The sequence below is a fragment of the Poecilia mexicana genome, unplaced genomic scaffold (genome assembly GCF_051168715.1).
Source record: "Poecilia mexicana isolate PSO_F unplaced genomic scaffold, ASM5116871v1 scaffold_20, whole genome shotgun sequence".
In the NCBI taxonomy this organism is placed as follows: Eukaryota; Metazoa; Chordata; class Actinopteri; order Cyprinodontiformes; family Poeciliidae; genus Poecilia; species Poecilia mexicana.
Window position 1 is genome coordinate 16,099,673 of NW_028263389.1, and position 27,753 is coordinate 16,127,425.

The 27,753-nt window shown below is 40.4% G+C and overlaps 1 protein-coding gene across 1 annotated transcript in view; it reads right to left on the reverse strand.

Moving 5' to 3' along the window:
* Positions 1-591: 591 nt before the first annotated feature.
* cyribb (CYFIP related Rac1 interactor Bb) overlaps positions 592-27,753 on the reverse strand; it is a 43,605-nt gene continuing 16,443 nt past the window's right edge. Inside the window, exons 3-12 of the mRNA XM_088001203.1 lie at positions 18,535-18,617; positions 17,598-17,719; positions 15,889-15,994; positions 11,392-11,531; positions 8,366-8,443; positions 6,023-6,139; positions 4,533-4,612; positions 4,315-4,441; positions 3,320-3,390; positions 592-1,368 (exon numbers count right to left, since the gene is read on the reverse strand). Of these exons, the coding sequence (XP_087857329.1) occupies positions 1,305-1,368; positions 3,320-3,390; positions 4,315-4,441; positions 4,533-4,612; positions 6,023-6,139; positions 8,366-8,443; positions 11,392-11,531; positions 15,889-15,994; positions 17,598-17,719; positions 18,535-18,607 (978 nt within the window). The 5' untranslated portion in view covers positions 18,608-18,617 and the 3' untranslated portion in view covers positions 592-1,304. The remainder of the gene's footprint in view (positions 1,369-3,319; positions 3,391-4,314; positions 4,442-4,532; positions 4,613-6,022; positions 6,140-8,365; positions 8,444-11,391; positions 11,532-15,888; positions 15,995-17,597; positions 17,720-18,534; positions 18,618-27,753) is intronic.

Sequence of the window (27,753 nt, forward strand, 5' to 3'; positions counted from 1 at the left end):
AAAGGTCTTCGTTTTTTATGCAACATTTAATTTTGTTACATTTTAATCTCCAAAGTTCTACAAAACCAACTACAAAGATGAAGTTTTTCTTGCAGAATTAGGACATTTTAGCCTACTTCATGTTGCCAGACCGGTTCTCTTTAAAAGGTTTTTTGAATCTACAGTCAAGCTTTCAAAAATGGGCCTATTCAAAGTTAATTTATGATTTAACAATTAGGATCTGGTTAGCTTGATGGCTTTCTTCTGCTTGCATTTACTCAGATCACTTTTGTCTGAAATTAAAGTTTGTTTGAGCATCAAAAAGGGCAAAAACAAAAGAAATTAAATTTTTTGCTGCATTATACCGAGATGTTTCTCATTATAAAACCTTTATGCTAAGCTAACCAGTGCAGATTATTTCCTTTCAGTAAAAGCCGAGTTCATTTCTGAGAAAAACAACGGCTCAGGCTCAGGGGAACAGATCTGAATGTTTTTCTTGCAGACATTTTGTGGTCAAATGTGAGAATCCTTGACACCTTTCACATGAGGGTTAAAAAAAACAGTGTAATAAAACATTTTCTCAGCTATCTGGCAATAAAAACTGATGGGACATTTTTTTTTGTAGAAAACAAGAGTTCTACCTTTAATGTCTCCAGCCACATCATATTGTACATTTACAGTACAGATCCCAGATTCCATTTCGATTCTGCACCCCTCACAGTTTAAAGTTTTCAACTGAAAATACGACAGAACAATGAACAAAAAGACATAAGCACAAATTAAAACTTATAAAAATATAAAAACAGTACTCTTAAATCTCATGTTGACAAGTACCATTTCAATAACATAACTGATAAAAGCACAACAGAGCAATATTGAACTGTTAGATTTTTTTAAATAGAAGAAAAGACATTTTCATCATGCAGAAGTTGTAATTAAATAACCAATCAAACAAAATAATATATACTTCTCTATATATCTCTCTGAAATTTTCAAGTCAAAGCACTCCCATCCCTTATTCAGGGAAAAACAAGAAATGTTTAAAAACACCAGAGGGTCTGCGATGCGTTCACGAGCTGCCATCTTTGCGTGGCCTTGTGTCGAAAACATCGCATCTCGGCGTCATCTGTTTGGCACAGAAAGAGACGTCGCAATGGCAGTAGCATTTTGCATCATAAAAATGGGCGGAGCTGAGCTCATTTTCCAAGAATAACAACAAAAACAAAAGAATAAATGATAAAAAACAAATTAAAAACATTCTGTGCAGCTAAATCCCTCAGGACAGTGAGTGGTGCTTCTCCCCAGCAGTGGTTGCAGCTCAGTTCCTACTGCAGCATGCTCTTGATAGTCTTGTTGGTTGATTCATCATTCAGATGCTTTGTGGTGTACCTGGGGTCCAGAGGAGAACAAAGACAGAAGACGTAGTTTCCAATTAATACTTAAATCGTCATGTAAGCCAAACTTTAGCAAGTCTGAAGCATTTCAGGGCCACAAAATCTGATAATTTTAAATTTAAAAATGCAAAAGTGAGTTCATTGTCATTTTATTTTTATTGTTTTAACTAAAATAAACGAAGCATGCAATAATTATGAAATGAACAAAGTGGTCTGATTGTTGAAGACATTAAATTTCCTTAATTAAAAAATATCTTGGTTTGTACTTACAATGTTCTATTTCAAGAATATTTTAAGCTATTGGTGAACATTTCAAAATTGTTAGTGGAGCAAATTTGCATCATTCTTGGGCCATGCAAAACAATTCCAAGAGCCACAAATGGATCCAGGACCACACTTTAGACACCCCTCATTAAATCATTAGAAGGTTTTTCTGTTTGTTTGTTTAACAAAAATCTGAAATATTAATGTATTAAATTGTGCAACACATTGAGTTATCTAGATTATATATGATTGTTTGTAGACAGTGACGTTGAAATTATTTACAGATTTTAATTCAATCAAGAATCACAAATAATGCAAATAACTTGATAAAAATTACCACAAACGGTGTAAAAGAATTAATGTCAATTAAACTTTCACATTAAACATTTTTTTTTACTTTGTAACCAAAAATTTCCAAGCAGTTTCTTGGGAATTTCTGAGACCAAAATAAATGTGCATAAATGTGAAGTGGAAGAAAAATATGGATGGTTTTCAAAATTTTTGACAAATGTATGAAAGATGAAACATACATATTTATGAAGCCCCATTTACTTTGACACATCTAAATACATAACATTTACACTTGCACGTGAAAATGACTGAAAACAGATGTACAATTATACAACCGTACATCTTTGAAAGACATTAGTAGAGCCTCCTACACAACCAACAAGAATGCAGCAAGTGGTTTCTGGATGACAAGTCAACAACAAAACTCTTGTCTTTTCCAGCAGTCATTGCACAGCTGTAAAACCAGCTGACCAAATGTGTTGGAGTTCCGCTTGGGTTGCTAGGTAACAGGCTGGAGTTCTGATTGGGTTGCTAGGTAACAGCGCAGTGTGACTCAACATTTGGGAAGGGCTCATTTTCTAGACACCAGAAAATATTAACTTATAGCTAAAAAATGTTTTGTTTTTTTCCCAAAGTGCTTGGGCTGTTTTTAGAAGCAGTTGAGAACCAAATTAAAGTACAAAAACATACAAAAAGTGAATTTTGCATAATAGAACTCCTTGAGTGCATCTAAAAATCAAAGAAGTCACATTCCTTTGACTATTTTTGAGAATTTGTAGATAACATATAAGTTATAACTTCTTTGCTTATTCACAGTGTGATTTACTAAAGTTAGCTCTTCATTTATTTTAAGTCTCGTTTAAATAAATATGCTCAGAGTTAAAGCAGTGAACCTTTTAATCTGGAAAAAGCTTTTTAAAAAACACATTTATGAGCAGGTGTCGTTTAAATAGTCAAAAACAATATATTTAAATGAAGGCTGTCATCGTTTACATTCATATTTTGAAACAAATTACAGAGAGGATGAGTTTTAAGGTTCAGTAAAGTCACTGCGAGCGTAAATCCTGATGGTATCGTTTCTTCGTATTTTGTCATCCTGTCAGATCAGAGCTGCGATCGCAGACGTTAAATCTGCTTGTGCATGAAAACGACCGGAGGACAGGAAGTGGTGGCCGCCTCTGGCCCATCGCAGATGTGGGGCTGGCTCAGATTATGACCCTGTCTGTCTGAGAGGCGGCGACCCGGGCGGCCTTTGTTTGGACCGAGAGGGACGAGGTGTCAGATTTAATCTGGGGATTTTTTCTGAGCTGGAATAATGAAGCTCACAGTGAGTCAGGGAGAAGAAAATAATCCAGGGCGTTCAAACGGAGATGTGACTCGCCACAGCTCACCTGAGAGCGTTGAGAAGGCCATCTACGCTGTTTGGAGGCTGATCTTTGAGGACTTTGATGCAGCCTTTCATCTGCAGAGAACAAATGCATCATCTGGATTAAAACAAGATTAGAACGAGATTAAATTGAGATTTAATCTGCAGGAAATGTTCAGAAACAAAATTCTACCTAAAGCAAGTTTTAGAGATGGAAGTGCTAAAGTTAATGAAGGAAGTAAAGAAGGAAGGCAGGAGAAGATTAAGGAATAAAAGAAGGAAGGGCACAAGAACAAGGAAGTAAAAAAAGAAGTAAGTACACAAGGAGAATGATGGAAAGAAGGAAGAAAGGAAGGAATAAAGGAAAGAAGGAAACAAGGAGGAAGGAACGAAAGAAGGAAGCAAGAAAGCAAGGAAGGAAAAAAGGAATAAAGTAAACAAGAAAAAGGAAGAGAGGAAGGAAGAAAGGAAGGAAAGGAAGAAAAGAAGGAAGAAAGGAGGGAAGGAAGGACATAGAAAGGGAAGGAAGACAGGACAAAATGAAAAATGGTGAAAATGAAGGAACAGAAAAATGGAAGGATGAAGGAAAGAAGGAACAAAGGAAGGAAAGAAAGTAGGAAGGAAGTATGGATACAAGAAGGAAAGGAACGATACAAGAAGGTAGGAAAAGACAGAAGGGAGGAAGAACACAAAAAAGGAAGGAAGGAAAGAAGGAAAAGAGTATTAAAGGACTATAGAAATAAGTGATGGAGAGATGAAAAGAAAAGAAATGAATGAGGAAAGAAGGGAAAGACAAAGAAAAGGGAAGGAAATGACCAAAAAATCAAAGGAAGAACCAAGGGTGAAAATGAGGAAAGAAGGAATAGAGGAAGAAAGGAAACAGTTGATAGGATAGAAAATCAACTTCTCTCTATAATCTTTAATTCTTTCCTGGAAAAACTGAAATCATCTCTGGACTTTCCGAGCCTCTGAGTAAGAATCCTGTAAACAGCGTCACAATCTGATCTTTTCTCAGCTTACATCGATTTTAGATGACTTGGCAAAGGCTCCAACAGGATGGACGTAGTCGTACAAGATGATGACTCCGACCATCACCCTGAGACAGAAGGACACCGTGTCCTCGCTGTTGAAACGGCTGCGGTACTCCCTGAAAGAGACGCACAGCAGGGATCACAGGCCTGAAAAAAAAAAGAAACAAACCCGGAGCAGACGGGAAGCAGGTGGAGGGAATCACTCACGGCGTTTCCAACATGACTTTACACACACTTGCCATCGTGCTCAAGCAGTCTGTCGTGTTCTCGATGGGCAGGTTCTTGTTCTGCGGGAAGAAAAAAAGCAACATGGCGGCGTTTCGATAACTTTTAAATATTTAGGACTTCCTCTCAGAGGAGTCTAGCTTCATGTCTCAAATATAAACAAAGAAACTCAAACAGCTTTATCAGAAGTTAGAGAGACATTTCTGGCTTTTAAAGCTGATGCTTAATTTTCAGCCATAAATATTTCTGGAGGTTAATGTCCACCAGGAGGAGACGCAGGACACTCCGGAGGGACTCACAAATGAAACTCTTTGAAAAACATGTTCCCCTCCTCGCCTGTGGGGGCGCTGCACCAAGAACCTCTGAAGAAGACACTGAGCGTAACTTCCTTCTTCACAAAATGTTAACAAAAATGGAGTGGCATCAGATTTTAGATGTAGGATTTCTGTTTGATAAAAGACCACAAGCCATTTCTTCTGCTAGCATTAGATTCTTGCCTTTGTTTTGTTTGTATTTACCCAGAATGCCCTGCGCTATAGTCCACTTCGGTCTCCGGTTCCCTTAACATTCACATCTGCATTTAAACTCCACCAGAGTTCACTACAACCGAGACCGAGGATTTTAGGTGGACCGGAATTTGCTTTTTTGGTCTGCGCGTTCACACCTCCCCAAACGAACTGGAGTTCATTTACACCCATCCTTATTGGTCCACTTTAAATCCAGTTCACTTGTCTAGAAAGTTTGGTCGTTTGGGGAGGTGTGAATGCGTAACCGAACTCTGGCCCACCTTAGGTCTCATTTAAGGTGGAAGTGAATTCTGGTATGGTTTGGATACATATGTGGATGCAAGCGGACTGGAGACCGCTCCAACAGGATTAAGTGGACTATAGTGAAAGGCATTCTGGGTAAATACAATCAAGACAAACGGATGAGTATAGCACTAGTGGGAGAAGTGGCTAGTGGTCTTTTTCCAAAGACAAAAAATGTTAAAATTTTGTGAAAAAGGAATTTGCTCTTTTTCAGAGGTTTTTGTTTCGTTTCCTTCAGTGGGTCTTGGTGCAGCGCCCCCACAGGCCAGGAGGGGAACAGGTTCTTCAATTAATTTGATTAGTTTGACTCACTGCAGTGTGAAAGCGTACTGCAGTAGCTGAAAATGTAATAAATGTTGCAATTTTGCTCCCAACTGGGCTATCAGGGATAAAAACACCCTAAGCTTTTCTGTTTAGGCTGCTGCCTCTGCGACTCCAGACTGAGCTGAACAAAAATGCTTCAATCTTAAACTGGCCAAAACTAAAATAAATTTTATAAACAATTGATGAATTTTTCTCACTTCTCCTAAGTCTTATTTGTATCCCACTGTACAGTAAAAGTGTTCATACTCCTTAAACTTGCATCATTTTCAGTCCATTTCACAATTATGCTGTACTTTGTTTTGGTTTTTCAGATAAAATCTTTAATTTCTGGCCTCTCACCTCTGATACGAACTTCGTTGTGCCATCACTTAACGTCTTCAGCATGGGTGTGGCGTCAGCGTAGAACAGAGATATCCGATTGGCCAGTTCGTTGTTGACTTCGTTCTCGCCTTCTGCCTGGAAATCGAACAAAATAAAGCCAGACTGAGTGCGGTTATGTAACCTGCAGACCTTTCATCTATTGTTCAGGTCGTCTGACCTTCATATAAAATTCTTATGAGGACCTTTAGCTGACCCCAGAGATATAAAAGAACTGTTATCGGAGTAAAATTTGAATGAAAAATGTCAAAGTAATAAAACAAAAGGTGCTACTGAATGAGTAATCTAAAAGCCATCTCTTCCTGCTTTCACTGCATATTGGAAGATAGAGGTAGAAACCATTAATATCTGGTTGTTCGAGCAGCTTCAGTGGAGTGTGTGTTTGTGCATATAAAGAGATATTTTCTCACATGAAATTATGGCAGGAAAACACTGATATGAACCGCTTCACCCCTTAGTTTCCCAGCTGCACAAAACACCTGGCAGATAACGGAGAACAAGGTGTCTCTTGAAGAGCCTGAGCTAAATTCGTCCACATATTTAAAGCGAAACAACAAGGGAACATTTCCTGCCGTCAAGAGAAACCCTGACAGGACGAGAATAAATCGCCCCAAACTTTCAAACCAATTCAGGTTTTAACGAATCCTGACGGATGTGTTCAAAGACAACCCGAGCGGGACAGATGCGTTTCATCTCGGATGTCTGAATGATTCAGTTCTCTGAGCGGTGACTAAATCGGGGGACGGCAGCCGGGGCGTCGTTCAGCGCTGACAGGCTCCCAACGACGGCTTGTCTGGGCCCGTTTCCTCTAATGGCAAACTCATGACCGAGGGGAAGAATGCTTCTGTCAGACAGGTCACAACGGAGACCAGACTGTGAAATTTAAACTACCGCCTTAAACAAGCAGCAGACGAGGAGAGATCAGCTGGAGTTCAGCATGAAAGATACAAGACAGCGAATGGCTTTTTGAAGCTCGGTAACAGCAGAAACCTTTAACTGGGCCACTTTAACGGTCCATTAAAAACAATCGGGTGTTAAAACTTTTTAAACGCCTTCTTTTTGTGTTGTAGGGTTATATTTGATCCTCTCTGAAGCCATCAGATCTGCAAGGGAACAAATCAATGGGACAGTTCTGGAGCAGGAAAATCATCATTTCCTCCCATGTCAGGCATGAATGGAATAAACAAGCACCTGGATGCAACGCTCAGTACAGATGAGAACACAGAAATGGGGGTTTTCATGGCCAATATTAACCAGAGGGGTCAGTTATTCGACAAAAGCGAGGCCAGACATGCTCCTACAAGCTGAAAACAACCAATTAATTGACTGAACAGCAACTCAGACAGTGAAAAATCTGATTTTTTCCATTCAAATTAAATGATCCAAGTATCTTCAAAGAGTCGTTTTGGATGGTGATGCTTTGGCTAAGAAGGCTCTCCAGTAGCAGTCAATCTCGCAACTAATCTGAAAAGGCCTCTGACTGAAGACTGTGATTTCATGCCAACAGCTATTAGCAAGCACTGTTAATCCACCTCATTTGCTTTTGCAGCTCCTCTTTAAGTCTCATCGTACATTTAGAAAGCAGGACTGAGATTAACGTCTTAACCGTCTGTAGAGTCGAATTAACTTCAGTATTTTTATGTTCAGTTGTTTGTTTTTTGATTAAAATAGAATATATCTCAGTTTCTGTGGGTCCCTCTTGTAATCTTTGCTTTAACTGGAGTTTAATCATTTTCCTGAGAGAAAAATATTTTCACTTCAATGAGGAAAAGAGATATGATCCTTCAGATTTTTCATAGCAGGCTTATTCATGAACATTAATATTGTTAAATGCATCCTACACGTGTCGCTATGATTCATCAATTTTGGAAATGTTTTTTAAATTGTTAGAAAGTCAACAAACACAACCAAAAGGACGTAAACTGTTTAAATTTGTAGTAAATAGGCTTGTCTGACCTAAACGGGTATAGTAATGTAACTGTTTTACAAACAGCAGAGAAAGAAATTATATCATTCCTTTGGAGTGCTTTTCTTTTCTCCTCCTGAATATTTTGATCCCAAAGCTCTCTTAAGATCAACTTATGAGGGATATATTTAATTTTTAACAAGCTAAGTGCTTTATCACATTCCCCAGTTTGTACCCAACTGTGTTTATGTGTCGCTTAGTGATGAAAACACAAATAAGAAAAAACCCATGTGGCCTGTTTTTGTAGGAATGACTGTAAATTTTGATCTGTAAAACCAAAAATCAAAAGTTGCCCCCTCCTCCTCCTCCGTCCGGCTCTTTAGCGAAAGCGTCCTCACCGGAACGTTATTGATCCGCATTCGGCTCAGGGTTCTCCTGTAGTAGCTGAAGTCGTTCTGAATGGCAGGATTTGTCATCTGGAAGAGAGGAGAAATGGGGAACAATGAGACGGGTCTGCTGTGGGGCGGCGAGTTCAGGATCAAACCCGCCGCTGCGCTGTCATGACAGAACGTTTTAGCCAGCAAGGCAGAAATGCAGCTTTGGGCAGGAATGACATAAAAAGAACACGGATACAATTACAGCTTTATTTGCTGAACTGAATTTAAGTCGTCTGACACCGATTCGGCCCCTTGCATCCCCGTCCTCCCTCTCCTCCTGTCAGGAGATATTTGGCTTTTTTCCCTCATTTTACAGGAATCAGCTGCACCGTTTCTGACAGGAGGGTAAAGCTAAAAAAGAAAAGTCTCATTAAGTCGAGGCACAGCACAAATCTGTGACATTATTTACACTCAGAGCTTCACACTTACTTTAAAATATGAAACATCTTATTTTGACCTCCTGCAAAAACGAAGCTGTCCAATGAGAGAGCTTCTTACAAAACGGTACCACCAGTGAAAGCTCATTATGTGGGTAATTATCCTCATTCCTGCACGAGCCCGTCACTGTCAAAGCTGCACTAGCAGCATGTTAATCCTGCTACAATGGACTGGTACTTCGTCTTTGTCCACTGCTTCCACCAGCGGAGACAGTCTGCACTGCCAGGGCGGGGCTGCATGCCACTCAGACGCTCTAACTAGGTCAGAAGCCCGTGCACGGATGTGAAAGATTGATGAATGGGCCAGGCATGCCACCTTGCACCCCCCATCTTCATGTTTTATCTTGCCAGGCTGGGTGGTGGGTACTAATTGGGGTGTCGCCTCGGGGAGTCGGGGAGCCGTTTGCGTCTCGGAGTGAAGAGCAAACGAGTTCGGGATTACGTGTCGTTACAATGGGCATTTGAGCGACACCTACGCTTGATGTGTGAGACTTTGAACAGCGTTTCATTAGCACTCTGCGGCTGATTAGAGGCCAGATTCCTCACTTGATCGCTTACAGAAACACGACACACTCAGAAGCAAGAGCAGGATTAGGACAATTTCCAACCCTCAGACTCCCAAAAGTCAACTTGTTTGTGTCGCAGCAGAATAAAGCAAACATTAGTGATGAGTGAAAGGTGAGCGTTTGATCTTAGGCCTAATCCACACGTATATCTGGGAAAACTAATAAATTTTAAGCATTTTGGCCTCAGTTTAATCAGAGTTTCTGCAGGTTTCACAAACTCACCAATTAAGACTTTTAAGACCATTCGGAATGAAATTTAAGATTTGTATCACTACAGAAATATACAAAAGAAAATCACAGATGAATAAATCCTGTGGGTTGGCAACAGAAGTGAACTAATGGCATCCGGCAGACCGACGATGGACATAAAAAAAAAAAAGCTAGTTAGTTACTGGTAGCCTCAACCACTTCAAGTTACGACTGCAAGTTTTGCTAGAAGTAAAGTTTCTCCAGAAATGAGAAAACTACAGAATATATAGGATAAAATCCTCAAACCAAAGAGGAAACCTGAGAAAACTCTGCATTTGTATCTGTGTGTCTACATGGAAAAATAGAGATTTGGGGTATTACAGTCTGTGATAAATAATGCACCAATGTAGCCTCATCGACATGTTTCCAGTCGACATCGTCTTGTGTTTTATTAAATTTATATTCCATTAACACTTTTTAAAAGTATTTCAACTGTCCACACAAATTAACCTGCTAGTTCCACGGTTAATGGGCTCTTTGCACCTAAGGCGTTGACGTCACATCTCCAGGAGCTAATGCGGCTCACTTTTTTCCGCTTTGAGTTACCATGACTGGTAGAAAAGACCAAGTCATATTTCAGATGCAAAAAAACAATACTATTAACATTGTTGTCTTCCTAATATAATGGGCTTTTAAGTTTTCGTTAATTTCCAAGCGATCCTGAATTAAGAAGATGGCTTGTAAATATCTGTCGCTACCAGCTAACGCCGCACAGCAAAGTTTGCAGCCTTCACTTCACTCCGGATCAGCCTAAAACTACCGGGGATACGGATGATAAATAAAGGAGCCTCCCTGAGTTATTTCCATGGAATCACTTCTGTATTCAGCCTGAAAGAGTTTATGGGAACCAGAGAGCAGACCAGAGCCAGACAGCCGAGCCGCCTGTACATACTGCTGTAAACACCGTCCTATCTGAGCTCTTCACAAGAAACATGCAAAGGTAATAAAACGAAATAACACGGAGACATGAAGCAACACGGTCATATTTTTCTAAAAGCAGCAACTTTGAACCTGAACAGCTGAACCAGATCTCTGACACCAGAGCTGCGCTACTGTCAAGCTATGAGGCTTGTTGAGCTCCGTCAGGCTTCGTAAGTAAAAAGTCCGAACCGTAACCTCCCCGTTAGTCTGTGACACTAACGACAATAAACACACATAATATACTTGAAAATTAGGTAAAAACATTGTCCGTTAGAATGTTTAGATACTTAAATAGCACATTTTACAAGAACAATGTCCGAGAATATTGCCTACTAGCATAAGCTAACGTTAATGTTAGCCACAAAGTTTAAGTAAAACTCACCTTCGTGTCAGTGAATGTATAACGAGGCGAACATCTTAAAACCTTTCTCCAGCTGACTTGTTGGGGCTTCGGATTGATGTACAAACCTTGGCCAAGCACTGCAAGCACCTAATGTAAATGATATTTGTATTGGATCGGAAACAATCGAGCCGCTTTACCCCGAACGCGGAAGCTGAGGTGCAAAGAGCCCATTCCTAACAGGAAGTTACAATCTGCTTGGCTGACACAGGTGTTGGCACTACACTGCCCCCTATGGGTTTGGCATGTTAAAAACAATGGTCAGTGGTGTAATTAATTAGGTGTACGTGGAGGTAAACTTTTATGAAACCCATCCCGTGTGTAAAATGTTATATTTTAACGATGTGGGAGAAATATTTGTTTTATTAAGATCGTACTGAGTGTGTACAAAGTCATAGGCAGAAACGGTCGAACCTTCAGCTCGTCAAAGCGCAGGGTGAAGTGCAGGATCTCAGCGAACTGCTTCGCCAGCGCCTGTTCCCGCTCCAGGTGCTGGGTCGGGTCGCTGTACGTCTCGTTGGTCAGAGCACCCAGCAGGCTGTGCAACGCCGCTTCTGTCAGAGAAAAACACATTTAAAGACGTTTATTCTCACAAAAAACAACCAAGAGAAGGTTCTCAAACAAGTAGTGGAGCTGAACTTTGTACCTTTTTCCATTCGAGTGCAAAGCTAACGACTACAGAAGCTAAATATTAGAGCCAGCAATATTAATGCAATTAATCAAAAACGTTTTATTACTATATATGCAGATTAATCACGTTACCTATTTTGGTTACTTAGATCAAAGAAAAACTAAAACTTTTGGATAAAAGGAAGGTAGCATAGAGTTACTTATTGCAAACAACCAGCTTATGTTTAGCATTTCTAAATTACGTTTGAAACAAATTTACTTCTTTTAAGCATTCCTGGATCTGAAAAACTGAGATGTTCGGTTTAGGAAAGTTAAAACTTTTTCTGACACATTTTGTGAAAACGTGCATTAACCATGATTAACCACAGCCCTAGAGGGTGTTTAATCTGATAAAAAAAAATTTTTTAATTGATTTACAGAACTTCTAAATATGCAGACATGAGACGCATGCCTGCATATCTAAATATGCAGCGGTTTGAGACATAAAAGAAAACTTATTTATAACACCTCTTTGTGATATGAAAATGACTAAATTATTCACCAAGAGGAAAACAGACACGCTTAACTCTGCAGAGAAGCGTCACTCTCTAAGGGGACAAGTGGATGCAAACTGAAGCTGCTGCCAAAAAAAATGAATCCCCACAGCAACAGATGTCCTCTCCGCAGGACATCTCCCCACATTGCTAAATTTACCCCCCAAAAATACAACCTAAAACTTCACAAATGCAAACATCATCCTAAATTTTACTCTCAAGACTCAAAGGGATAAAAGTTAAAGCAAGGAATGATCTCCTGTCGTCTTTGTTTGAGGTCAAGGAACAAGTGTCAGAGTGGATCCCGGTAAAGTTCCCGAAGCGTCAGCCGGCTGAAGCATCCTGATTCTGGGCCAGCGGTGAAATTGCCCAGAGGCCAGAGGCAGGAAGACGGGGTGCAGGGCCTCTCCCGTTCAGATGCAGATGAGACATGGGACTAATTATCTTATTGGCATGGAAATAAGAAGGGAGGAGGGGATGGCATGATGTCATTCAAGCAGGATTACAGTCATTGTTTTGACTGTGCCATGCCTTGACATTACATACCCATGGTCAGATAATTAGGGAGGCATGAGGAGGGCCGGGCGGGAAATGAAAAACACATTAAGGGAGATTCAACTGAGAACTTCCAAAGGAGAGTAATATTATACAAACATGTCTTCTTCACATGAAGGGAACCCAGAGGGAATTTTATTTATAGACGCAGACGGGGTTTTGAGTTCAGTCTCAAAGCTTCAACAGCGACGTAACCCAGGCACCGTTGTAGCAAATTCAATTTAAACTGATTTATTCCAAGTATATTTTACAGTTCGTTATGATCACCAATCACGATGCTCATGTCAACATGACCCAGATTCAGACACGGCTCTACTTAAGATAACGGGGGTAAGAGGACTTTCAGGAGACGGGCTGAGAGCTGGCAGGGCCGCAGCGGTGAACTGAGCGCGTCTGCCATCCGGTAATGACTACCATCTGCTTGGGATGGCGTTTGCAGCCGAGCGGCTGATTAAAAATGGCCAGAGTGGTGCAGTTTTTTTCCCTCCTCCCTCGTCTGCGTCCCAGTCAAAACAGAAGTTAGAGCGGAGCTGCTTTTAGTGCCGTCGGAAACGCGGCGCTCCAAAACGTTGGCGAGACGGGGAGAGAGAGAGACAGAGAGATGGGGGAGGGATGTCTGATCTCATCAGGTCATAGCGGAGCAGGCGAGGAGGATCTGAGCATGTCTGATCTTTATTTTCAGAGATCGAAACTTTACGGGAAGGTAGATGCTGATATGACTGTTCTTCAGAAAAGAAGCACCACCTTCATTCACCAGAAACACAAAGTAATGAAATGACCATCACATGCCTGACAGGAGAGTCAAATTCATTTTCCTTTTGGGCCAAATCAAAATCATGAATTTTCCTACAGGAGCAGTTGTACCAGAATCTACTGATAAAACCCGTTAAGCTGTTAAAATATAAATAAATTCTTAAAATTAAATAATAATTAACATCTCGTCAGTCCCTTCAGGATTTTGCGATTGTCTTTGTGAATGGACTTATGTATGATGGTAAATACGACTTTATTACCCACGGCATCATTATTATGGATTATAACTCGACAAAGTAAAGCTGAGGCAGCTGTTTAGTAGAAGTAAGAAATACTGCCACCTACAGGTGGGAGTAAAATGTCTCTTAGAACAAACATGTTTCACCCTTTTCGTGAAAAATTTGCAATAAACTCACAATTATGCATGGGAAAAGTGCAGGGATTTTTTGGTTTTGCTTGAATTTTCACAATAATTCACAAGAAAGCAAACGTTTAAAATTTCAAGATATCCAGATGATGCCACCATACCTACCATTTCATTAACAGTTAAGACCTAACATGTTTAGTTTGGGAATAACTAAAGCACAGAAATGCTTCACTTTTGTCTTGATTAGTCTCTCTGCACTTTATTTTGAAAGGCCAACATAAACTGTCAATTGAATCACTGGTGATGCTTCAATAATGTAGAAATTTAGCCTATGAAATATTGAGTGTTTTTTATTTTAAGAGAAAAACATTAATAGGTTAAATAATGAGCCCTGAGGAATCATCTGAGGCTCTTATTTTGAAAAGTATCGATTATAAATATTAATAATCTCTGAAATCCATTTAGAAACTATCGTTTGTTGAGAAAGTCATTTTTAATTTTTAAATTGCAAATATTACAAAGTATGGTACAATGTGAAAATATTTAATTGATGGATGGAACGGCCGAATTTGTCACTATATCTATGTTTTAAAGGATTAGTTATGAGTGCAGACCCCTGATTTTTGGAACAAGATGGATAAAATTTTGATGTTTCCCAACAATTAAGTCAACAAAATGTAAGATTTTCACTTTCTGCACTGAAAACATCTCAAAACTGACTCCTGCTGCAGTTCTCTGATTATTCTGCATTTATTTTTGTTTAAAGATGGACTCATTTGTTTGAAAAGCAAAGCCGCCCATTACATAAGCGGCTCTTCTGAACGGTCCGGCTCTGTAGTAGACGTTCATCTTCATGTGGATAAGTCAAGACGCCAGGCCGACACGGACCCTGAAGCCAGGAGCCAAGACAGTGAATTAGAGCAGCAGCCGACGCTGAGAGATGACCTACTTTGTTACATAACAGCCGCCGTCAGGCTGCCGCCGCCCACTGCTCCCATTGAAAACCCCGCCGTCCCGGGGTTGATGCTACCGAGGCGTGACAGGCTCCGCCCCCCTCCTCACATAGAGGGTCAAAAGAAGACCATGGAGCAGAAAGCCAACCCCCCTCGACTCCTTGATTCTGTGCTAATTAAACACGCTGTAGCCCCCTCCCACACAAGAAATGAACTAATAAACAATGCAAATGCATGGAGGCTTATCAAAGCCACAGAAAAGAGGCTAGGGTAATGTTGCATGGATATAGGTAGACATGTTCAGCCAATAATTTATGAAAATGGTGCAAAAAAATAAAAGAAAAGAAAAAGCAAAGATAAAAGAAGTTCCAACTAAGTCACAAACATCAGCAGGAGTTTAAAGGTGATCCATTATGCTTCCTTGAACAGGTTAGGATTGGGCTACGAGCTAAACAAAACAGGCTCATTACATTTTTCGCACAAAATCATTCTTAAGATTTCAGTCTGGTCTGATATTTTGATCTCCTTTCAGGATAAACTGTTTTAGGCCATCTTGTCACTTTAAATCGGTACTGGCCACGCCTCCCCAACTCAACATTTACACTCACACGTAAAAATGGCTGCAAACAAATGTACAATAACACAAACGTACATCTATGAGAAGCAGAAGTGGAGCCTCCTGCACAACCAACAAGAATGCAGCAAGTGGTTTCTGAATGGTAAGTCATCAACAAAACACTTGTCTTTTCCAGCAGCCATTGTACGGCGCATATGGTGGTAAAACCAGATGGTCAAACATGTTGGTTGCTAGGTAACAAACTGAGCTTCGTTACAGTTGCTAGGTGAGGAGCAGTGTCTGCTGTTTTGTACTACATTCAGAAGGTTTTTTCCTTCTGGGTTATTTTCCAGACACCAAAAACACATGAACTTATTGCCAAAACACAACTGGGCGATTTTTAAAAAAAGCAGTGGACACAAATGGAAGTACAAAAATGCGCAAAATCTGAATTTTGCACAATATGTCTCCCTTGAGGGAAAATACCAGAGCACACCTGAGATTGCTTCAGGGTAAACCAGCGATATCATTGTTGCTCTCCTACCAGAAACAGAAGTTAGTTACCTAATCTCTGGGAGAACTCGTAGAACTTCTTCAGTTTTCCCACCAAGGGAACCACAGCTGCCCACGCCTGTTCCTGCAAGGCATCATCGCTTGGATTCTGGATTGCCTGCAGGAAAAAAAAAAAACAATGATTTAAAGTTTCGTATGGCAATAGGTTTAAAAACATTTAAACCAAACAATCAGAAGCATGCAAATCAAATGTTTAGAGTTTCAAATGATCTAAATGAAAATGTTTCTGCTGTATACGTTTATTGAAACACTGCGAGGAAGTAGACAAGTTTTGCTTTGTGCACTAGAAAGGAGTTTAGGTTTTGCATTTTCAAGTCTCTGGAGTCTTCAAAGAAAATCCCTGGACTAGGACATAGCTCTCGATTTTTCTATTTGTTTTGTAATGTAAAATATGCAACTGACTGTCAGGATAAACTATATTTAGAAACTTAAGTGTTCACTTCTTCCTACTCCTTTTCAAACATTAAAGTAGTGGTGAGCTTATAATTTTCTTCTTTTTAGTTCTTTTTACTTGTTTTTGCTTGACCTACTAGTTACCTGTGTTTTTTAAACTAAAATAAATAAATAAAATAATCTTATTTTTGTACATTACAAATATATTCATAAACCTTTAACTTTTTATTTAGCTGTTAGAAGCCGGAACTTTAAGGTATTTTATTGAGATTTTGTGTGTAACACCAAAACAGGGCGATGCAAACTACAAAGTGAAAGGAATATAATGGATCATTTGGAAAAATAACATCTGAAAAGTGTGGCATACACTTGTATCCAACGCCAAGCATAAGTAATTACACTTGTGTTACTTTCACTGTAATTACAGCTGCAGGGGCCTTTTTTGGGTTCGACTAACAGCTTTGCACATATACAGACTGAAATTTATCACAATTCGTCTTTGAAAAACAGCAAAAGTTAACCAGACCGGATGGAGAATTTCTAAAGATCACCAAAGATTATCAACTGGATTTAGGTCTGGACTTTGACTGGGCCAAAAAAAAAATCCTGAATATATGCATCTCTGTTTGAATGTTTAGGGTTGTTCTTCTGCTGAAAGGTTGAACCTCCAGTCCAGGATCAAATCATTTGCAGCAGTTACAAACATTTCATTTGTAAATACAAATGCAAAATGTATTTCACTGTGATTTTTTTTTTTTTTACTTTACAAGTTCAACAATACATTTAACACTTTTATTAAAAGAAACAAAGTGGTTTGAGGGTTGTAGAAAACAGATCTAATTCATGCTTGATTCAAAACATAAAAGGCCCTTGGATTTGTTAAAAGACAAGAAAATTTTAGGATTAATTATCTTAAACTATCCTCAGCTGGAACTTCTGAACTTCTTGTGTTGGTCAGAAAAATATGTACCATTTGTAAATCATTCGAAGGGCCACAAATGACCCGTGAACCACACTTTGGACATCCCTGATTAAAGCCTTTCAGTTTTCTTACAGTATTGCCCTGAATTTATCTCCAGCCATCCTCTTATCATCTGCCATCTGCTTCTCCTAATATTGATAAGTTCATTATAACGTGGCAAAAATATCAATGAAACTAGCAACTTCTATAAATATTCAATAATTATTTACTTAAAACGATCTGAAAAGTTACTTATAAGTTAGTTTTGTAAGGTATTTTCACTAGAAACTTGATAAAATGTTGTGTTTTTGCAGTGTATTCAGGTGGATTACAGTAACATCTGCACCTCTCTGATTTCCTGCCCTGCTCCTTTATAGGCCTGCAGTTCATCCAGGATCGCTTTGGCGTCCTTCAGCACCACATCCACCTGGTCCCACACCTCTCGCTCTGCTTCTGTGGGCTGCGCATCTGCAAAGAAACAGCACAAGTTTCTGATTCATATTCACATCCTGACCCGTTATAAAGAGTTTCAAAGAACATCAAATCGTCAGCTATCATAGAAAGTTTAATAAACATTTCCCCAATTATGCAAATGAAAGTAAGCAGAAATAATCTCTTTTTGACACCGCCCATTTTCCAGGCTGAGCGGCAGAAAACGGAGGAAGATAAGATGAGACAAATGGACTCGTGTACACCCTGTGGCTCTGAATACAGAGCAGAATACTAACGCTTTCCATTGGATCCAAACACACACAACACTCTGAATCACCTGAGATGATCTCTTCACCGCTCATTAATTTCATTTGCAAACAAAGTCAGGATTAACATACAATCTAGCAGCTTTCCTCGACAGAGCTGCATCAAATCGTTTGCTGAAATGTAAAAAATGTGAAGCTCTTTTATTATAAAAACTGAGCTTTTCAAGGAAGGATTTTTCTCCCAAGGTATCACAGAGTCTCTCGGTTTGCCAAGTGTAGCGCAGGTTCAAGCTGTGTTCAGGGGCCTTAGGCTATGCAGCAGCTGAACTTCAGTGCTTTAGATTTGGGGGGTTGGGGGCTCCCATTGATATTCTGCACACACACTGCAGTGGAAAATAGCAGGTTGATGGAAAAGTGCAGCAGCTCTAGAGCTGAAGCCGAATCTTTCGCTGCCGGGAGGAACTTGTGTAAGAGATAAATCGGTGTGTGAAAAAAAAAAAAAAAGTTAGGGGTTGATAATGTTATGGAAACATATTCATGTGATCGATATCTGCAGTGGGAGCAATTACTCGTAAAGAAACTCACTTTCAAAATCAAGGAAGAAATTGGGCTCCTGTTCCAGATCTGTGCATGTCAGGACTTTCAGTAGGTTCCCCATGTTATGATACCTGTTGAAGGAGAGAGAGAAATCAATGGAGGAATGCAGCAGTGAATGTGATGAGCAGGTGTCGATGCTCTGCTGCATCCCGTTCGCCTCATTCCGGCTCTGCTTCACCGCTCTGATGCCTGTATGAACTCAGCAGATCCCCAGATGTGCCCACCGCTCATAGGCACCCCAAGCTCCCCTTGGACCCCGGCCCGCTGTGCGTTTCCTGCACTCAACTTCTCACCAAGCAGATGTCAAACCAGTAAGCCCCAAAAATAAAACAAAAGCTGAGTTTTTCTGCTTTGCTAAGCTTCTTCCCAGCATTTGAGAAGCATTTACAGGCAGCAGTATGCAAAAATCACCATCGTCCACAGGGATCAGACTTCTGATCCGAGTTCACACATGCAGCATGAAGCTTTTTACTCCACCAAATAATGTCCAATTAAATAGTTAAACTGTCAGCAGAGATGAATCTTCGAAAAACTGTTTTAAAGAGGATCAAACCAATACCTGTTCATCTCTTGTGCAGTCAGTCTAATGTTTGACACAAAAAATTTACACGCAACACCCTGCAGATTTTGCAGAAAACATCAGAAATACTGAAGCATTCAGCAAACATCTTATTATCAGATATATATATGATACTAAAGTTTATTTCCAAAGTTATATTTACTTACAAGAAAGGACTCCACTGCAAAACTGAATTTTTCCAGACTCAAATTCCCAAGATTTTTTTGTGCAAAATATTTGCCTTTTAAATTTCCACAAAACAATAAACCAATTAACTTTACTTTCAGATTGATGGTGTGTGCGCTGCATCAGCTCCATTTCCGTTTTATTCTACATGATTATCTAAAGCAAAGTTTAAATAATCATCTTTATGGATTATTATATTTTTATCTAAGGTCATCATACTGTCATGATTTCATGATGTTTACTGGCAAGAACATTGCTACATTTTCTCAAACTTAGAGGAAAATACTGGCTTTGCAGATTTAAAAAAACACCAACATTGAAGATGTGAAAACCAATGGGGCCTCAACCATCACTTTTATTAAGGTAAAACTTGTTTCAGAAATGTTTGATATTAAAACAATTAGATAATGTTACAGATATTTAAATTTTTTACTTTTCTACTGAAACTGTGCGAGTGCTTTTAAACAAAATGGTGCCATAAAACCTCATTTCATCCGATGCTGAATACAGGACTTAATGCAAGAAGATTGAGTGCTGAAGTAAGTTCACCTAGGCAATAAATCAACATACACAGACCCATTCAATAAATTAGAATATTATTTCAGCAACTCAATTCACTAAGTGAAGCACATTATGTAGATTAATTCCAGACTGAACCTTTTATTCCTGTTAATTAAGATGATTTTCCTCTTGCAGCTAATGAACACACGACATTTAGGATTCAATAAAACCAAACCAAAACAAAAAAAAGTTGAATGTGGGCTCAATAAAAGTAATGCTTAGCACCAGTTATTTTCAAAAGGCACTTTTAATCTGACAAGCAAACCTCATTGGAATGAGTGTAACTCTGCTATAAAGCATGTTGTGCTCTTTTCTGTCAGACCTGGTCGGTGCTGAACTGAAAAGGACCTTTAAGGAACAGGAATAAAGGAAAACTCGACTTCCACAGCTTTAGCAGACAGTCTGCGTCTACTTTCCTCCTACAGTCCACCCACACATGCTGTATACGGTTTATGCAATCCACAATGTATGTCTCAACCGAAGTTGTACAACCTGAAGTGACAGGCTCGCGCTGCTCTCTGCTATGTTGATCCACTGGCTCCTACAGAGAAGGAAGTTGATGTTTCTCACAGGCAAAGGTCAACAGATGTGTGTCAAGCCAGGAGTGGGGAAGAGTTTGTTTGGAGAAACAACATCCGGCTCCACCGCCGGCGACAGATTTAACCCCTGCTGACAGGGCGGAGACAGGCAGGATGCACTAGGCGATGGGCTGGGACGATGGGTCTCACCTGAGATGAGTGGCAGGTAAAAAGCCATAGTGACTGACTGAGGACGAGATCATGCCACTGCAGGTAATCCTGAACGACAGGGAGGTGCTGCGACAGAGCAAGGTACGCACTCAGCAGTCAGTAGCAGAGGGGTGAGACGAGGTGGTTTTAAAATGCATGAGATGCGTAGAGCAGGAGCGGGGAAGGGTGGGGTGCGTGGATTCTTCCATCCTAAATCATGGCAGTAGGTCGTGCTTTTTGTTTTCACTTTCAAAGTCAGGAAAAATAGCAAATGAAGAAATTTAATGCGGTGACACCTGAGCTCAAGTATTTATTCTTAGGGAGTTTTCACAGCTGATCGTCTGGTAGACTCGGTTTGATTCAGGATCAACATTTGTTACATCTGGTGCGGTTCGCTTTCACACTGCACTGTGTCATAGAAACCAAATCTTTTGAAAAACCTTTTCCCCTCCTCGCCTGTGGTGGCGATGAACCAAGAATCACTGACGGAAACGACATGAAAACCTCACAAAATGTGAGGGACGTCAGATTTTAGTTGTCAGCAGGTTTCTCTTTTGTCTTCGGTAAAAGAGAAATCCTTTGCCAAAGATTTATTTGGCAAATTAAATCAAATGGAAAAAAAATTGTAAAAATTATAATTATGACATTATAATAATGTTTTCCAGCAGCCATTGTACTGGTGAAACCAGCTGACCAAACCTGCTGGAGTTCGTCTTGGGTTGCTAGGTAACGGCGCAATGTGACTGAACAATCAGGAGGTTTTTGAAGGGGCTTATTTTCCAGACACCTAAAAACATTTAACTTATTGTCAAAAAAATTATTGAATGTTTTTAGAAGCAATTGAGACCAAAATGGAATCACAAAAATGTGCAAAACTTGAATTTTACATATCAAATCTCCTTCAACTCTAGATTTTTTTTCAAAACACAATCAACTACTAACAAGTGTTTTGTAGTTTAATAAATACTTTGAAAGCCATTTTATCTTCCTCTACATCAACACGTTACTTGGACTGCTTCCTCCTCAAAATTTTGAGACCACCTGCAGAGACCCACCTGCCCCGTCCCGTTTACCTTCCACTAATGTGACCTGAATGTCTGACTGTGCCGTCACGCCGGCACCTCACCGGCTGTCAGAAAGCAGCACCTGATGCAGCCTCAGAAGAGAGCTGTCACAGACCTCGCCCTACGCAGTGATGCCATCCTTCCTCTGGTGCTCTGCTGCCACCTCTCTGCCGCCGCCGGCTGACTGGAGCTCAGACTCCGGTCGCTCTGCCAGCCGGCTGCGGCGGGGGGCACCGCCAGCCTGGTAGCACCCGGCTCCGCCGCTCCCCTGCGCCATTTGAAATTAGGTCATTTAAGGACAGGGATTTGAGTGGCTGTTTTTCTGAGTCTAAAAGAGAATCTTCAGACTAAATTGGGACATTTCACAGTCTTTCATTCTCAAAAATGATTCTCTGGTTGAATTTTAAGTTACAAAAGTAAAGACTAATAAACGACTTTGTAGTTTATGCAAACTTTATGATGAAAGAAACAAGACTGAGTAATTGGATTATTCATGATTAATCGATTACTGAAACAATCTAATTTAGTAGTTGATCAAACATTAACTGGAGAGTAGAGATTTTAAAAATGTCAATTTGATTAAACAACATACTCAGAGAAGTAATTAAACCAAAACTGTACAGGAAATATATACATTTTTCAACTGAAATATTAGTAAAAGAAAACTTTATATGCATGTTCTACCCAGAACTCAAGTAGCATAGTTTCACCTTCACCCAGTTCAAATTCTGCACTTTTTACTATCCAGTTATTAACTGGTTAATCCAAAAAAAATTTGCCTTAGAGTATTTTTTCTGGCTGCAGATGCCTTCTTTTGCTACTAATGGCTAAGGAATCGTATGTTATTGCATTTTAGGCAATAAAATGTTTATTTTCTTAAATTAAAAAAAGAATGCATTTGTTTATTTGCATGTTTTAATGTATTTCTATAATCAACAACCAGTCTATTTCTGACAATTAATCCAAACTAAGTTGCTTTTTTTTTGGGGGGGGGATAAATCAAGGGGCGTCGTCCCTCAGCATCCCAGGGACACGGCGCCCGGCGACAGCCTTGTTGTTGTTTTGAACCCCCCCACTGTGCATCGCGTGCTCGCAGAGAGCGAGGGCGGCCAGGAGCAGAATGAGACGAGCCGGAGCCCGCGCAGCCCTCCTATTGGACAGAGCCAATCTACCCGACAGCTCGCTGTATCCATGGAGTCAAAAAAAATTTGGAGCCATTGAAAAACACGGCAGCAGCCAATCAGCGGCGAGCAGCGGGGTGAGGAGTGAGTACAGTAGTAGTAGGAAGTCGGAGCACAGGAATACATTAATACAGATGAGGTAATGTGCCAAAAAAAAAAAACGGAGGAGGAGGGGGGGATTAAGTCAGGAATATTTAATTCCAGAGGTGATTTAATGTGAGTGGATTTTTCTGTGCAGCTCAGCAGAAGTCTGATTTAAATAATTAAAAGTAGTAAAGCAACTCACCCAGTTATATTATCAGCTACAAAATAAATACATTTAGTATGTGGAGTTGCTCCGAGCCACGCCCATGCAGCAGTCTGACCCCTACATGGCACTAATTTTAAACGTCTTCCCCTTCCCAGACTGCACCCAACCCCCCCACCCACCATCCCTTAGCAGCAGCTGACACCGAGCACTGCGGCAGGCTGTCTGAATCCAGCCAGGGATACTGCTGACATTCCACTACTCAGCTGCAGCATGAGGATACACGTGCCCTGCTGCCTTACTATGGAGGAGGGGGGAAGAAAAACCACAACAACGCCCTCCCTTCTTCCAGTCACAGCGAGCCTGGGGCGTCACGCGGGAGCCGCCGTGGACCGGCGGAGGGAATCGGTTTTAGTGTAGGAAGAACTCCATTGCTGCTGCTGCTGCTGCTTGAATGAATGAATTATTTAACCCTGATGCAGGTGAAGTGAGGTGAAGATGCAAGGGAGAAATAAATTTTTTTAAATGGGTGGGCGGGGGAGGGGTTCGAGGGGCGTTGCACTGCGGCAGAGGCGGGGCGGCTTTAAACTTGACCTAGATTCCCTGGGTGACACGCCACATCGCATTAGTCCAGTCGGCCGGACCCCGGACCCGCCGGAGCTCGCCGTTCTGACGCTGCCCTGATTCGACAGGCAGAAAATGGAGGAGCACTTCCTGAATAGAGCCAACCCCCCCAACAGACCCCCACCGGACACAGTTTCTCCTCACCCCTTCCCCAGCTGACCAAACATGGCTCCGAGGGCAAAAGGAGAGGCAGCAGAACGGGGTTTACGAGGGGGTCTCTATTTGTTTATGTGGTTGATTTCTTCATGGCCACGCCTCTGCACTCCCGTAAACAAACTGAAGAGTCCCCACATATTTTTCACCGCAGAAGTTCATGCTTTTCCCGAATAAAAGTACTTTATTAATAAACCTTTAAATATGGAACCAAAATTTAGATGGCAAAGAAGGAATTATGAGAAGGAATAATGAATGAAAGAGTGATCGTTCAATAAAAGATTTTAACAACAATGATCTCCAAAGGGCAACAATCAACCACAAAACATAACAATAAAAACACTGAACTGAAAGAATCTGTAAAATACATGGGAATAAAAAAAAGTCAAAATAAAAGTGCAGCTGATTTTAAATTCACAGAGCTACATGACGAGGCATGTTAAAAATAAATATATCAGTTATAAGTACATGAAGTGTTTAAATGTAAATAATCTGAAGTCTGGTACAATGTGGAGAATATTTAATGGACGGACGGTTGGATGAACAGATTGATGGATGGACTGACGGATGAACAGATGGACGGTTGGATGAACAGATGGATGGATAATTTAGAAACTGTTAAAATGGATGGATATAATAGCATTTTTCCAACTCTGTTTTAATCCAGACTATAATTCCTTGAATGAAACTCTGGATTTTTCCGTGTCTGAACCCCGAAGCGCTCTGCTCTCAATCTTCCACCCAGACAGTTCCCTGCAGACCTGAGCGGCATCAACTAATCTGGAGGTGACATCCGGCGTCAGCTGTGTCATCTTACTCCGATGACTTCACTGGCGGCTAAAAATATCCCTCCAGCGCCACATCACCGCCGCCGCCACCGTGAACCGAGTCACAGGAAAGAATAAATGGGCACAAGAACCCGGCTGAGGCGGATCAGACGGGAGGATGAAAGCCGGAGCGCCTCATCTTCAGCTTTCGCCTGTTCCCTTTTTTATGGGACGGCACCTGATGAAAGATGGAAACCATGGAAACAGGCGAATACACAAGTCTGCGAAAGCGCCGGCTCTATTGAAACTGAGCTCAATGAGAGAGGCTCTTAGCGCCTCTCCAACACTTTACCACGTTAAAAAAAAAAAAAAAAAACACACAGGAAGCTGCTGACGGGGTGGATGGTTAAAACTCAGATCAATGGATTCACAGAACACTACAAGCTTCTGCAATCAGACAAATTAAATATCTTGTTCTGTGTTGACTGTTGTGGTGATTCTATGAAGTTTCCTGCTCCTTTAGTCGAGCGTCTGGTTCCAGACGAAGCCCCTCCTCGCCCTGTCCTTGAGAGTCCTCTGACTCCTTTCTGGGAAGTCATTAAGGAAGGCGCATCGACTCACTGAGGCCCTCCTGAGCGCAGCGTCCCTCAGGCGGCTGCCTCCTCAACCCATTCACACACATCTCCCATTCTTCTGCACAATCAGCCCCGAGCCATCGTTACTCGACTGACCTTCTGACTGTGAATCACCAACATCACAGAACCTCTGGACCACAACTCGAATCAGAATTATACGAAGTTTATGATTAAATCTCAGGGAAAATTAATGAAGATCATGTTGGATGTTTGTTTTTTACTTTAGTTTTTACTCAAGCAGGATTTTGGGTGGGGCACGGAGACGGTTTTGAAGTGATGGAGAGCAGATTGAGATGTCACTGCATTTAAGTTGGACACTGGCGCCATCTGGAGGATGGGAACTGCAAAGACAGGAACCACTCCCAAACACAAACCCAGATCATTGGCGACTTCATAGACCTTTTTCTAAATACCCACCAACAAATAAAGACAAAATAAAAATTAAAAACTTATAACAAAGTTACCTTTCACAGGAGAAATTTCCAGAACTCAAAGTGTTTTTTTTTTCCTGGCACATACAAGGTCTACCAGGCTGCAACAATTATTTTAGTTATTGATTTTTCTGACGATCAATTGGATTTAAAAAAACTGGCATATTCAGCAGATTTTTCATCTAAGAACTTTTTACACAATATTAGAAAAACATAAATAATTCAGTCCCTTCTGTGAATCAGTAAATAAACAGTTTCCTGACTAAGATGGAATAGAAATATTTCTAACATGAGAAAAGCTGAGGCTTTTCTCCTCGACTTAACATGAACACAGCGTAGGGCTTATCTGTTGATTATCTTTTGGATTAACAGATTAATAATTGAATAGCAAAAGGTGATTAATAGGATTTTTTTGTTTTGCAGAATTATAATAGGGTGAGGGTAAAACAATGCCACTTACATATTTAAAGACTTATTATTTTAAATGCAAAATGTACATTTTTGTGCAGTTTTGATTAATCCTCTGAGTGTGTTCTTTCCGCAATCTTTTAACTCTAGCTACAGAACAAACAATTACTAAATTAATTGACAATTATTTCAATAACAAATTGTTTCCTCCATAAATACCATAGTTTACAACAAATTATTGGCTTTATATATGTATCCTAAGGAGGAAAAGGCGATTGAGGAAACCTGAGGAAACCAAGATTGAGGAAAGGAGGGAATCACATACGATTACTGAGATTAGGGCTGCTTGATATCAGGAAAACATGCAATAAAATTGGTGAATTTAGTAACAATATGACTTGTTGATATAAAAGCAAATAACTAATTATTGTTACAGTCTTCCTGCTTTGGTTTTACAGCAACCAGTTGATAATAAGTTGTTTATCCAGCCACAGAAAACAAAACATTCATTATTTCCATTTCTACAACAAAGTTTCTTTGTCACATGTTTTGATTCGGCACTGAAATAATTTATCAGAAATAAATCTCTGATAAATTCTATCATTATTGTGGTATTTAGCAAATAGAAATGTTTTTAGTAATTCTAACTGACCTAAAACAAGAGAAGATTTGTCCAATTTAACTTCAGGTAGTGGAAAAAAAAGTGCATTTTTTATTTGGCGTATGTAAAAAAAAATTAATATTTGTCTACAGAAAGAAAATACTTTTGTATAGTAACCCTGTTCTGACCTTTTATTTAAAGGTCAAGTCATGATGCATCGTCCCTGAACTCCATCCAGAGCTCACATTGAGCCATTTCAGGATAACTAACACACAACATCCTGCATATTAAATTTTAACACGTTTTTGACCTTTTTCGAGGGTATTTCAGCCTCTAACAGTGTTCCTGCTGTAGGAATGACTGGCAGCCTGCGAGCTTCTTCCAGAAACCTGGACAGGAAGTTACACGGTGTCAATCCCCCAGTGGCATAAATAATTGATTAGCGAGGAGACGCTAGGAGCTTTTAGCTGACATAACAAGCCACTCTACATATTACATGCACTCAGACGTATCGTCTCAGATTACAGTGTGGAGCCCATCTGCTGAGTCAAGATCTGCAACGTTTTATTATGCTTTAATGACTACATTTTCTCCTTTTCATATCTCCCATCCTATTTTTTTAACACCGTCAATGACTAGGACAGAATTATTTGAAAATAAAAATCTAATTATTTTTTCTCAGAAAAAGCAGTTCAGGTTTTCACCAGCTGGGGGCAGTGTTGACCCAGATACACAGACGAAGAAAAGCGTCACCTCGACACCGTCCACGCCTCCCCTTTGGCTTACAAACCTAATCCAGCCTGCATCTATTCACACAGGCTGCTGCATTAACTAAGCTCCATCCTCCATGCATAATGCACCACCTATCTGCTCCGTGTGTACCGCCACAGGGTCGCGCTCCGTCAAACAGCTCTCCATTCATCCGGCCCATTTCAGTGAATGGGTATGAGCTCGTCATTAGCCTATAAAGCCAGGTCATACACGGGCGAACACTGACTGAGTGTGTCAGCCGAGCAGCACCTGAGGCGTCGCTGTCAGAACGCTGCAGCGTTCCAGGAGTCG